Below are 13429 nucleotides of genomic sequence, written 5' to 3'. Positions count from 1 at the left end.
TGTTCGAGTGGGTGATACCTGGCAAGCCAACAGGGCACATGTGGTGGTGGGGTCGGAAAACCACAGGAGAGGTTCCATGTGATGCATGTACGTTGAACTTCTTACGTAGCCAACCGTGCTAATCGGAGGTGTGGGGGAAGGACAACAAACTAAACACGAATATCAGTTCTAAAGAAAGGGGTTATCAATCTAGATTTAAAAGTGCATAGGTCCAGTTGCTTTCTAATATCGGACGGAAGAGCATTCCAAATGGACGCAGAAGCACACCTAAAAGCGCGCGATGAGGCGACTGTCTTTGGTTCGATGGTAAGCCAAAAGCTGCTGCGCGGATGACCGGAGTTCATGTGATGATGGTTTATGCTCATTGACGAGATTGGCAAGGTGTCGTGTGGTTAATTTGTGGCAAGCACGTTGTGTGTAATGGTGACACACCAAGGCTGGCACATACAGAAATCAAATGCCAATCTCCACTGGTGTAGAAAAAGAGTATGAGCTCATAGCACAATGTGCCAATTACCACAACACTACTCTCCATGCATACACAAATAAACGAAACAATTTTTTTAATTTTACCAAATGAAGCCCACTAAGCAACTAGCTATTTTTCAGAAGCAACCGGGCCACCAATAATTGCTCAACAAAGTGGCTTATCAAATGGAAATTTATAACAGCCAAATACTCTAAATGCATGTTTCTAAATGTGGAGGGAAAAACCGGAGGACCCGGAGAAAAATCCACACGACCACAGGGAGACATGCAAACTCAAAATATACAGCAGGCGTCAAAGGTCGGGATCGAACCCACAACCTCCCGTAGACCTGGCGAGGTAGTTAACATCTCGCCACTGTGGCCCTAGAATGCTATAACAAAAGCAAAGTGGAACTTGTAACCAACAGAGACAAACTACAGTTTACATTTCTGAAGAACTTAACAAAGAAGGCTGCAAAGTGGGGCTCGTGGTAAACATGAGAAAAACAAAATCCACGTACAACAAGTTCGCGAATTGAATATATCTGTCAGAGGGACACAACCGGGGAGCACAGCCGCACAAACTCTCACAAACTCTGAATGTGAAATTGCTAAGAAGTGGAATTGGGCAGGACGCGTGGCAAGTAGGAACGATGGGGGGGTCGAGATGAACGACGGAGTGGCAGTCAAAGGAGGGAACGTGCCCGACGGCACGTCCATCCGTGGCATTCACTTGGACCGCCCGCCTTCACGTGCACGTTCCACGTCGCGTTGAGCAGCAGCGTTGTGTGGGCGAGGTTGCTGATGCGTACCGTCAAACTGGTAGTGCATGGTCTGGTTGATTCTCTCCGTCACGCTGGACAACCACTCGCGGAACGTCAAGATCACCTGACTCTCGTCCACCGGTTGAGCGATCGCTGCACATCCACACACATACATGTGAGTGCGTCGTACGCCTTCATACAAACAATAAACATACCTAGGGACATATATACGCTGCATAGCTTACTGGTGAGACTGGTACGGATCCATTGAAACTGGTGCTGGATTGAACCCAAAAGCAGCAGATACGATTTCGGATCTCTGGCTGAATGCTGTTTGCAATGTGATAACACATCAACGAATATTATACGTAGAAATGATATGTAGCACGCAGTCGTATATATTTATGCCTATGCACATTCATATATGCACTACACAGCCCATAAAAATACAGACCTACAGCACGTTCCTGCACATACGGTATAATACAAATTCTTAGGTTTTTTCGGTAAAGTCACGTAGGTAAAAAATTAAGATTAATAAAAGTAAAATAAAAATAAAATAATATAATACAATACATAAAGTACATAGAGCACATTAAACACCAATTTACGGATAATCACATACCGAAGCCCCGACAAATACACGATTAGAAATACGCGTATTTCGTGCACATACTGCATGGCTGCAAAACCACAAGCATGTGTCAAGTTGAGGTGATTCAGACTCGAACAAGTGCAGGACATAGGGCGGAACTCATCTCTCGTTTACAGCTGTGGAAACTCAACATTCCCACGGCACGAGTGTGAAACTACGTGTACATAACAGGAACAAAAACGCACAGACGTATGTACAAACACATACACACACATAGATATGACAGTAACAGCCCAGTTAGTACCTTAAACATATCTTATTTCCAGTTTAAAAATCCCAATTACAATGGATGTCAGGTTCATATATATATGTGATGCTATACAGCATAGGTGGGACAAAGTCATTGTTATGCAAGTCCAAGTCGAGTCGCAAGTCATCAAATTCATGACTCGAGTCTGACTCGAGTCCAAGTCACATGACTCGAGTCCACATCTCATAGGTGGGACAAAGTCATTGTTATGCAAGTCCAAGTCGAGTCGCAAGTCATCAAATTCATGACTCGAGTCTGACTCGAGTCCAAGTCACATGACTCGAGTCCACACCTCTGCTATACAGTGTCAATATGTTTGTTCACCTTAGCCTACAGTTATTCGCCGATAATGCCACGCGATATTCTCGTCGAGTTTGAAATGGAAAAATCTAGAAATGTCTTGGCTTAAAGTGTCTTAGCTTTGAAGTACCCCTTCAAACCCAGGAGAACAGCAGAGACATTGCAGCAGCAGTCATCTCTTTACCAAAGCTCTTATACCTTTGATCAATTTAAGAAAAAACGTGTTCCGTCTGACAGACCTGTCAACCCCTTATCAGTGCCCTATCTTATAACAGACCAATTCAGACCTTATTGGTCACGCCGTTGCCCTTATAAATCGCAACGTTCATCCTACAGACAAACACAAACATATAAACAGAAACATTGTTAGCCCGTATTGAAACGGCTGTAGGCCATATGGACCTGAAAACTCAATCTCCCTGTACAAGAATACAGGTAACAGCTTTGCTCTTATCAATTAAAACTGTGATGGTGCCGTTTGTTTTTGATGGCCATTTGATGTTTCGGTTCTTTGGGCCTGTACTCAGAAACTGTGTTCATAAAAAAAAAAACTTTAAGATTCAAAAAATATATTTTATTTTAGTTTTACCAGGCAAGGCCTACTGAGCTATGTAACTCTTTTTGAGAGTGACCTGGCCATTACAAATGACAGCTCAGCAAAGTGGCTTATCATCACGTGGACATTTATAGCAGACAAATACTCTAAAGTCTAAACGCGTGATGTTGATTCTCAGTGTGGAGGGAAACACCGGAGGACCCGGGGAAAAACTCCACTCGACGACGGAGAGAGAGAGACACGCAAACTCCAAATATACAGCAGCAGGCGTCAGTTGTCGGGATCGAACCCACGACCTCCTGTATCCCGGGCGAGATAGTTAACATCTCGCCACCGTGGTGCCCAGAGGTGGGAACCCCCCGAGCTCGGCCCGCCCCCCACCCTGCCACCAAGGCTGACGGCGACGTCAAGCCCTCCTGCGTGCGTTACACCTTGCCGGTTGCCACTGGGCGATCCGGGTCGCTTCTTGCCCCCCGGCGTCCTCTCCAGTGACCCTCTGTCCGGGTCCTGGCCCAGCTGCTGCCATGCTGACACAGAGGGAGGAAGGCAGAGAGAGAGAGAGAGGAAAGCGGCGGTGCGTTCGCACCCGGCATGGCGCCACCTCACGCGCCCCGCCAAGCACGAGGCGTCCACGCGCTATGACGACGTCAGTACCTACCTGCGGGCACTCGACGGAATTTTTCCCAAACGATTGTTGGATGGCCGTCAAAGGGCTTTTGTCAAAGTTTAATGTATTAGGTATAGCCCTGTGAGCCATGCGGCCCTTGAGTCGGGTGCAACCGCAACAAACTAAATATGAACACAGAACATCTTAATGCGACGACGTGAGCATAGTTGACCACGCTGGCCAGCGTGGGTGGTGGTTTAGGTTTCACTGACCACTGGTAGCAATGCGAGAATCAGCTGTATTGAACATTTGTTTTACAAACTACCAACATATAACAAACATACTAACAATTAGATGTTTTAAAAGACGAATTAACATAAAAACCACTATACCTGGATTGTTATAGACGATGAAAAAAGCATTTATTGTGATTAATAAATGAGAAAAACTCACACGTTTGCCAGTGTACATTCATGAGTGTTTACTCGCGTCTTCCGCTGCCTGCTAAGTGAGATCCTTTCGAATCCTCACGTACGAGAATTATAAGCCGGGCCAACAACAGCCTCACCCACGGTGAAAGCAAAGAGCGGCATCACTGCGGAGTTCGTTGCTGTGGCTGCAGTGGCTGCATGTGTCTTGTGGTTGTTGTTGGTTGTTTGACTTGCATCCCACTGGGACTTTTGCACACAGCGTTGGTGTACGGTGATTTTTTTCTGCAATATTTTGCCGTTTTTTCTTGGATTTTCTGTTTTCACTTAGTCACATATTCACTTTAAGATGTTTTCTTGTTCATGTTTTTGTTTTTTGTTTGTTGCGGTTGCACCCGATCCAAGAGCCGAATGGCTCACAGGGCTATACCTAATACATGAACTTGAACTTGAACTCACCGGCCTCTTCCTTCCGCCTCTTCTTGGCGCCTCGAACGGGGCACAGTTCGCTCGTGGGCGTCAGCACTTTCACGTTGCTGTCGCCCAGCTGCGTCTCAAACATGGCTGTGTAACAAACACAAAAGCAACAACAACCGCCGGTCGCCACGGATACGTAATAATTTCACTGGTCAACACACTTTTTCTGGCATAAGGTATTCCAACGGTTTTAATGTAATTTTGGGGTGCTGATTCCAAATCTGGCATCAGTTTTTGTCTATCACATCAGGTTTTTGAGATATCAAATATTGCATTTTCAAAAAAAACTGCAGAAGAAAAATATTAAATAAATGTGGATATCTACATAAAATTATATTATAAACACACTATCCTAAACATACAGCACCATATTTTAACACTAAAGCAGTTACTGACTCGCAACAACTTGTAATCATAAGTGACAGAGTTAATTTCAGGTAAAATCAATGAAAATGGGGTATGCCGATAGCATAAAAATGAGATGTGATAGAGCAAATCTGAGATCAGATTTGGAATCAGCACCCTGAAATTAGTCTAAAACAGCTGCAAAAGTCCAGGCCAAAAAAAACTTTTTTTTGTTGACCAGCTTCATCAGGCGATTTGCTAGAATTGTGAAGAAGTCTTCCTGGTTCAGTCTTAAATAGAGCAATGGTGATGTCATCACCGTGAGCCTATCAGGTGCGAAGACCAGAGGGGGGTTAATGTGGTAATATAAATTACAGTGGATCGTGTTAATTTGAGAATATGCAGTGCCTATTATCGGTTGGATTAGTAACAACATGCAGTGGATTACTTATCTGTTTAGTTTGCTGTGTTTTATACTGGAGACAAGACTTTTGGCTCGCAATCGAACAATGGTGGGCACAGCATCGCGTACTTTCAGATGCGCTTCTGTGGCCGTCTGGAACGCTCTTCCTTCCAATATTATGAAGCCACTGGCAGCTATGCACTTTAAAATCATCTAGATTGAAAACGTATTTCTTTAGAGCTGCTTTTGTGTTTAGCTTGTTGTCCTTCCGCCGCAATTAACGCGGTTGGCTACGTACCCTGCGAAAGAAGTGCAACATACATACAGACGGTGGGGGGTGCGGGGGGAGGCCGCGGGCCCTTACGGTTGGCGCCGAGGTTGATGTATGCGTCAAGCTCCTGCGAGAGCTTGGGGTCGCTGGCGAAGGCACACACGCACGCGTAGAAGTGCACGCACAGCGCGCCGGGGTCGGTGCCCACCAGGCTGCGGCAGTGCCGCTTGCCCGGGCGGCACGCGCAGTGGAACCAGGGCTCGGGCGGACCCTTGGGGCGCGCGCGGGGGCTGAAGGTGCAGTGCAGCAGCCCCAGTGGGTGTCGAGGGCCCGGCTTGCACTTCACCACCATGGAGGAGCGCGTGACGCGCTGCACCAGCGGCCCCGCCGTCTCCGTGGCCAGGAGCCAGATGGCCTGCTTCACCTCGCTCGGCACCTGCGCACACGCGCACGCACGCGCAACCGAGTAAGCCGCCGCACGCACCTTTAATATCGCCGCCTTTCTTCATGGTGAAAAGAGGAATGGCCTTACCCATTCCAGCAATAATCTAGGAGATGTTAACCCTTGCCCGTTCCGAGACGTCTGCAAGTTGCATGGTGGGTGCTGTCCCGTTCACCGCCGAATCTCGGAGCGCGGAAGCGGGTCGGCGTTCATTTTACTTCGAGAGGCATAGTCGCGCCGTTGTTTTTAAAGACACTGTACTCACCGCAGAGAACTGTAGCAACACGACCGCACTCTACGATAGCTGACACCAAACTGTGCCACACGCCCTCCCGCATGGCCTTTTAAGTCCGTAATCGGAATTTGGAATCAGAAGAAAAACCGATGATGTACGTGAACGTCATCACAATGGGGAAAGGGTTAAGATGGTCAAATACCAAATAAGACACCTATTGCAAGGCATCAAGTCTGCATTAACCCCACATGCTTATGGTAAAACATGCAAACAAACATTCCTTGCTAACATATGCCTTGTCCTTGAAACTGCGTGGCCTACATTAGAGACAGCCTCCTTTATGGCTGTATCTCACATTGAATGCTCAGACGTCCGCAGGGAAAATATTCACCGAAAATAAGACCACGGGCTATCAGCCAACGAGGCACTCCCACTGACAACGGACTCACCCCCCCCCCACGCACACGCGTCTGAAATCCCGCAGCCACTACTGGAACACAGTCCAAACCCTATGCACCAATGACAGCCCTACCTCTCAGTGGCGAAACTCCTGGTTGACTGCAAACGTCGCCAATCGCAAGGAACCTGGTAACTGACCCTGAGCGATGAGGTCCCAGGGTTCGACCTTCCATGGAAAACTTGGGACAACACCTCGACCGCCCGAGAACAGGGCCAGGGAAGAAGACGCTACCCACTTGCTCCACACAAGTGGAGCGTGAGGAGCGTCCCAAACTGCGACTGTGGCCACCACCCAAGTCGGAGGATGGCCCCAAGCACCGAACTCCTGGCCCTGAGAGATCCTTTCCCGGTGGCATCACGACCACTCACTCTGCCTCACCTCGACATCAAAGCTATAAACTGTTGCCCCAGCAATACGAAAAAGAAGACCGGTGTTAGACCAGAGAATGCCAAAAGGCGGACATCACAAAGGCAATATCAAAGCATTAAGGGCTCGGGGTTGAGTAGTCTTGCAGATAATTTTCTAACTTTTTAGTTTCTTGCACAGATAAAGATTATTTATGTTAGTCGTGTTTATTTTTATACGTATACTGTATATTTCTCTATTACTGTGCGATGTTGTTATCTTTCACTGTTTCATTTTTCTTACCATTTTCATTGTTCTCTTGCCCCAAATTTTTTTCCGTTATCTTCTCATGTTTTGTTCCTTTATCTCTTTCCAGTTTTCTCAAAACATTTTTTTCTAATATCTGAAGTTTGTAGTTTGTAAATGTTGTGGTCACCGTCCAACTTTTTCTCTCAACCCCCATGTTTGCGACTCTCTCTGTGTTCACCCATTGGTGTGAACTGTGGCTATGGGTGGTCAGAGTGAGTGAGATGGATCGGCGGATGAGGGTTCATGAGTAGTGGAGGCTAGCACTGGTAATGAAACACGAAGAAAAATTAAACGTTGCATAAGTGTTTGTGCTGTTTAGGAATCGTTTAAATATTAATATTTAAACTGCAAATGTCAACAATGAAACGGCGCGGAATAAAGTATTTACTATTTGCGGGAAGTTATGAAAACAATTAAAAAACCTTTCAATGTTTAATCAATATTTACCAGTTATGGCTGCTTGCATTACATTGGATAATGAGGCATTCGCCATTATAAAACTCCACTGGAAACCACCGTTTCAAATACTTATGAAGTGGAATCATAAGCCGGGGAGTGAAAACCTTGGAGGGACTTGTTTATTATAACATCTCGACTGCAATCCTCAGCTCTGTACGAATTAATTTTCTTTTATTTACCGCATCCACCCTCTGAACTTGGTGAGACCTCATGGAGTGGAAAGTCAACTCTGTGAGTCGTTGTTCACTCTGCGAGAGATGAGGCTGAGACTACTGTACTGTATTAACTTGCAAACCTTGGGCTATGCAGATGGGGTAATTTTATGTCTGTCTCCTAAATTCTTAGTCGACTGATAATTGTAACCCTCAGCTGCGAGCGGTCAAAATTAAACACGTTAGGTTTTTTGGTAAAGCCATGAATAAATATATACGAGACCATCAAACTAATTACACTGACATACACCAGTTTTAAACTAAGACGGCGGTCAGATGTAAAACCCATCTGCTTTGTGGGATGCTCAGAGCTCCGAAAGACCGGGCAGCAGCTCCCCCTAAGCCACGCGTGCCCCTTCCCTCCGGCCAGACTTTTGACGGGCGGCGTGAGACCTCGTTCCGCGCGGCCCTTGCGTCACAATGCCGAGCGCGGGGCGCCAAACCTGCAGCGAGTTCAGCACCGAGTTCTTGAGCGAGAGCGGCACCGCCTGGTCCTGGCAGCTCTGCGCCGTCTGCACGTGCGTGCAGCGCGCCATTGCCGCCGCCCCCGCGTCTCCGCCACCGGCGTGCTGCAGGAGGATGCTGTCCGACGGCCGCTTCTGGCAGTGCGGCAGGTGGCAGCGGGGGACCCCCGCCACCACGGCGCCCAGCAAGAGGTCGTCGTGCACGGCCGACGGCGCGAACCCCGCGGCCTCCCCGGCCGCGCCGCACTCGTCGTCTGGCGCCGGCAGCTCCACGAAGCCACGCAGGTCGGGCCCCCGGTCGCGCGCGCGCACCGAGAACAGGGGGCCGTCGGCGGCGGCGGCGGCCCCGCCGGCCATCACGCGCACCGCGTCGGCGGCCTGGCGGCGCGAGCCGTCGCGGAAGACGGCGCCGCACGTCTTGTTCTTGCAGCTGAGGCCCCGCGTGCCGTTGAAGGTGCCGCACTTGGGGCAGCGCTTGACCCCGCGCAGCGTGGGGCGGCCCAGGTCCGAGAGGAAGGCGGCCGGCGCCGCCGCCACCGCCTTCAACTGCTCCACCACGTCCATGGGCGGCCCAACGCCGGCTGCCCCAACCACCGCCACGTGCCGGCCGGCCTACTCACAGACGCACGCCACCACACAGTCACGTCGCGAGGTCTCTCACTGCACAGCGGACGAGCAAACGTCCTTCATTTTTACCAGCAGTAAGTTCGCGGATGTTATATCTAGTTTTCAACAGGAGAACTGGATAATTGTCGTTTACTTCCAATTCAGATTTGGGTTTCATTTTATTTGGAATATAAACTATGACAATCCAATGCAATAATATATTCTTGAGGATGTTACAACACCTACCCAGATGTATATATGTTGAACTTATTTTTCACAGTACGTAGCCAACCGTGCTAATCGGAGGTGCGGGGAAGGACAACAACCTAAACACAAAAAGCAGTTCTAAAGGAATTAGTTGGCGACGTATGAGACTGTGCTTTCGGTAATTCCCCTGAAGCATTGGTGGACTGCTGTGAGATTAAGGACAATTAAATCAGTGGAAACTGGCTCAGTGGCGAGCACAATGACCGATGGGTTATATTATTAAAGCACCCTGTTGCGTTGTATAATGTTTCCAACAAATGAGAAAACGCATCCTATTGAGCTTTCACATTACTTTAATAAAGCAATCCAGTCATCCGTTTAACCAAAGTTCATGGCTCTAATGCGAGCCAATCTCAAAACAAGACATTTCGGCCAGTTTTGCGTTACCGTTACTTAATGATTAGAAACACCGATTAGCTAAATGCGTATTAATTGGCTGATAACATCAAAATATATATGTATAGGGGTTGGCAGACCTTAGGCAATTTTAAATTCAGTCCAAATTACTTGAAAAGACTTAAGAACTGACGAAACAGTCTGGAGAAGTGTAATAATTCAGTGAAGTTATCCAAGACTGTCAACTGAAATATCTTCCAACAAGTGAAACATACTGACCTTAAGGACAGGAAAATTAACAACTCATATAAGACCTTGTCACTTTAAAGATCACGAATTTACATCCTTCCTTTTCGTAAAAACGAACTACATTAAGTCGCAGATGTAAATGTGAAAATTGAACCGAGGCATGAATAGAAACCCAACCAACAGACTTGACCAGTGAGCGTGCACGGCCATAAGCAACAAACACCGTGTAATTTGACCCTTAGAATTAGTTGTGGGAACAGCTGCTCCAGTTGCATAAGTGGCTTCATGGGCCTAGCTCCCGTAGTCCACACTGGGACCGTACCCAAAGAATACACGCCGCATAATGTTTTGGCGTTCACAGGTGATGAAATACAATCACTCACGCATGGTCGCGACCAATCAATATAATTTAATATCAAGGTCTAATACGCTAAGTGAATACATTACAAAGCGATGCGACTTCTACATGTTTCACCAAAATCTGTCCCTTTGATTGCACTAAGACATATCCTACAGTTAGATGTCTTCCGGTTGCCAAACGAATAGATGATAAGGTCGCACTCCATTACACACAAAGTGCTTGCCACAAGTCAACCACAATACCTCGCTGATCTCGTCAAGGAGCATAAACCACCATCATGTGACCTCTGGTCATCCTCACAGCAGCAGCTTTTGGCTAACCATCGAACAAAGATGGTTACGCTTTTAGATGCGATTCTGCGACCGTCTGGAATGCTCTTCCTTCCGATATTAGGAAGCCACTGGGGCTACGCACACTTTTAAACCATCGATATTGAAACATTCTTTCTTGAGAACTGGCTTTTTCGGGTTAGTTTGTTTCCTTCCCCCGCACCTCCGATTAATGTGGTTGGCTACGTATGGTGCGAAAGAAGTTCAACATACATGTGTAAACTTCGTGGAACAGAGATGGTGGCTCTTCGGCTCTATCGCTCGTATATATTATTTTATGTTTTCCAATAACAAGGGCCAGCTTCTACTCAAGCGGTCGACAAACAGCCATGCGCTCGTTTATTTCACATATATTGCAACTGAGAAACTAATACTGACATTGTTTATATACAGTGAAAAAAAATCATGTATAACAGACGTCAGAGCCCATTAAGATGATTTTGCAAAAGGACCAGTAAAGCAGTATCCACATTGGGATTTGGAGATGGTACACAACAGACTACACTTGATTATTATTTAATCTTGCAGGATCTATCGCGAGTCACTTGGAATAGCACAGCACACTCTGGTAATTTGCTGGAGACATTTCAACCTGTAGAAATGAAACCACATATTCCGTGCATCCTGGACAAGTGCAAAGCCTGCTTACAAAATCTATCCATGTGTAGTGAGCGACTTCCGGGACACGTCGAGTAGAAGGCTTCTTGTTTATTAAGAGCACACGGGGCGATGTATTACATAATGCAGCTACACACAGGCGATCCTAACACATAGCCCATCTCCGACATACGCTACGCTAGCTGTCCGACTAGCGTAGCGACGGAGAGGGTCTTGCAGAAGAACAGCCACGTGGTCGGAGAAGAATAGATGACGATGAGCAGCGACACAGCCAGGACCCAGGTCACGCAACAGCACCCGAACTTCTGGTTCGACCCCCCTTATATGCACCCCGGCGTGGCCAAGCCCCGCCTCTGGCCACGCCCCCTTCCAGAACCTTCAAGCAGGTTCCCGGAGCCTCTGGACTAACTCCGCCTTTCACCTTTACCCCAGATATGCCCCCCTTATAATAAGGCGTTATGTAATACTCCCATAACCACAATTACCCCCACAAATGTCACCCTGTTATACATCACCCCCCCCCCCCCCCCGTGGTTAAAAGATAGCCATCCCGGCTAATAATAATAACGAAATGCACGTGAGGCAGGAGAAGAGTTCTGCCATAACTAGAATCAACGTAACAATATGTATTCTCAGGTTTTTTCGGTAAAGTCACGTAGGTAAAAACATTAAAATTAATGAAAGTAAAATAAAACAAAACAAAAATAAAATTCACGACGTTTCGGAGGCAACACAAGTCTCCGTCATCAGGTGGGACCGTCACAGCCGAATTAGCTGCATCAAGTGAAGCAATGATTCAAGATGTAATCCCTTATAAGCAAGTTGAAGGGAGGTGGAGAGGGGGGGGGGAGAGCTTATCAGGCTTCATGGGCCTAGCTCCCGTAGTCCACACTGGGACCGTACCCAAAGAATACACGCCGCATAATGTTTTGGCGTTCACAGGTGATGAAATACAATCACTCACGCATGGTCGCGACCACTCAATATAATTTAATATCAAGGTCTAATACGCTAAGTGAATACATTACAAAGCGATGCGACTTCTACATGTTTCACCAAAATCTGTCCCTTTGATTGCACTAAGACATATCCTACAGTTAGATGTCTTCCGGTTGCCAAACGAATAGATGATAAGGTCGCACTCCATTACACACAAAGTGCTTGCCACAAGTCAACCACAATACCTCGCTGATCTCGTCAAGGAGCATAAACCACCATCATGTGACCTCTGGTCATCCTCACAGCAGCAGCTTTTGGCTAACCATCGAACAAAGATGGTTACGCTTTTAGATGCGATTCTGCGACCGTCTGGAATGCTCTTCCTTCCGATATTAGGAAGCCACTGGGGCTACGCACACTTTTAAACCATCGATATTGAAACATTCTTTCTTGAGAACTGGCTTTTTCGGGTTAGTTTGTTTCCTTCCCCCGCACCTCCGATTAATGTGGTTGGCTACGTATGGTGCGAAAGAAGTTCAACATACATGTGTAAACTTCGTGGAACAGAGATGGTGGCTCTTCGGCTCTATCGCTCGTATATATTATTTTATGTTTTCCAATAACAAGGGCCAGCTTCTACTCAAGCGGTCGACAAACAGCCATGCGCTCGTTTATTTCACATATATTGCAACTGAGAAACTAATACTGACATTGTTTATATACAGTGAAAAAAAATCATGTATAACAGACGTCAGAGCCCATTAAGATGATTTTGCAAAAGGACCAGTAAAGCAGTATCCACATTGGGATTTGGAGATGGTACACAACAGACTACACTTGATTATTATTTAATCTTGCAGGATCTATCGCGAGTCACTTGGAATAGCACAGCACACTCTGGTAATTTGCTGGAGACATTTCAACCTGTAGAAATGAAACCACATATTCCGTGCATCCTGGACAAGTGCAAAGCCTGCTTACAAAATCTATCCATGTGTAGTGAGCGACTTCCGGGACACGTCGAGTAGAAGGCTTCTTGTTTATTAAGAGCACACGGGGCGATGTATTACATAATGCAGCTACACACAGGCGATCCTAACACATAGCCCATCTCCGACATACGCTACGCTAGCTGTCCGACTAGCGTAGCGACGGAGAGGGTCTTGCAGAAGAACAGCCACGTGGTCGGAGAGGAATAGATGACGATGAGCAGCGACACAGCCAGGACCCAGGTCACGCAACAGCACCCGAACTTCTGGTTCGACCCCCCTTAT

The 13429-nt window shown here is 47.1% G+C and overlaps 1 protein-coding gene across 1 annotated transcript in view; it reads right to left on the bottom strand.

Annotated features, from left to right (window-relative positions):
• C4H2orf42 (chromosome 4 C2orf42 homolog) overlaps positions 1–13429 on the bottom strand; it is a 39560-nt gene that overhangs the window by 10835 nt on the left and 15296 nt on the right. The window contains exons 2-6 of the mRNA XM_078855097.1: positions 8430–9062; positions 5618–5960; positions 4488–4592; positions 3425–3520; positions 1281–1385 (exon numbers count right to left, since the gene is read on the bottom strand). Coding sequence (XP_078711223.1) covers positions 1281–1385; positions 3425–3520; positions 4488–4592; positions 5618–5960; positions 8430–9014 — 1234 coding nt within the window. The 5' untranslated portion in view covers positions 9015–9062. The remainder of the gene's footprint in view (positions 1–1280; positions 1386–3424; positions 3521–4487; positions 4593–5617; positions 5961–8429; positions 9063–13429) is intronic.

Source organism: Lampetra fluviatilis, chromosome 4, assembly GCF_964198595.1.
Source record: "Lampetra fluviatilis chromosome 4, kcLamFluv1.1, whole genome shotgun sequence".
In the NCBI taxonomy this organism is placed as follows: Eukaryota; Metazoa; Chordata; class Hyperoartia; order Petromyzontiformes; family Petromyzontidae; genus Lampetra; species Lampetra fluviatilis.
This window is presented reverse-complemented; position numbering and strand designations above follow the sequence as displayed.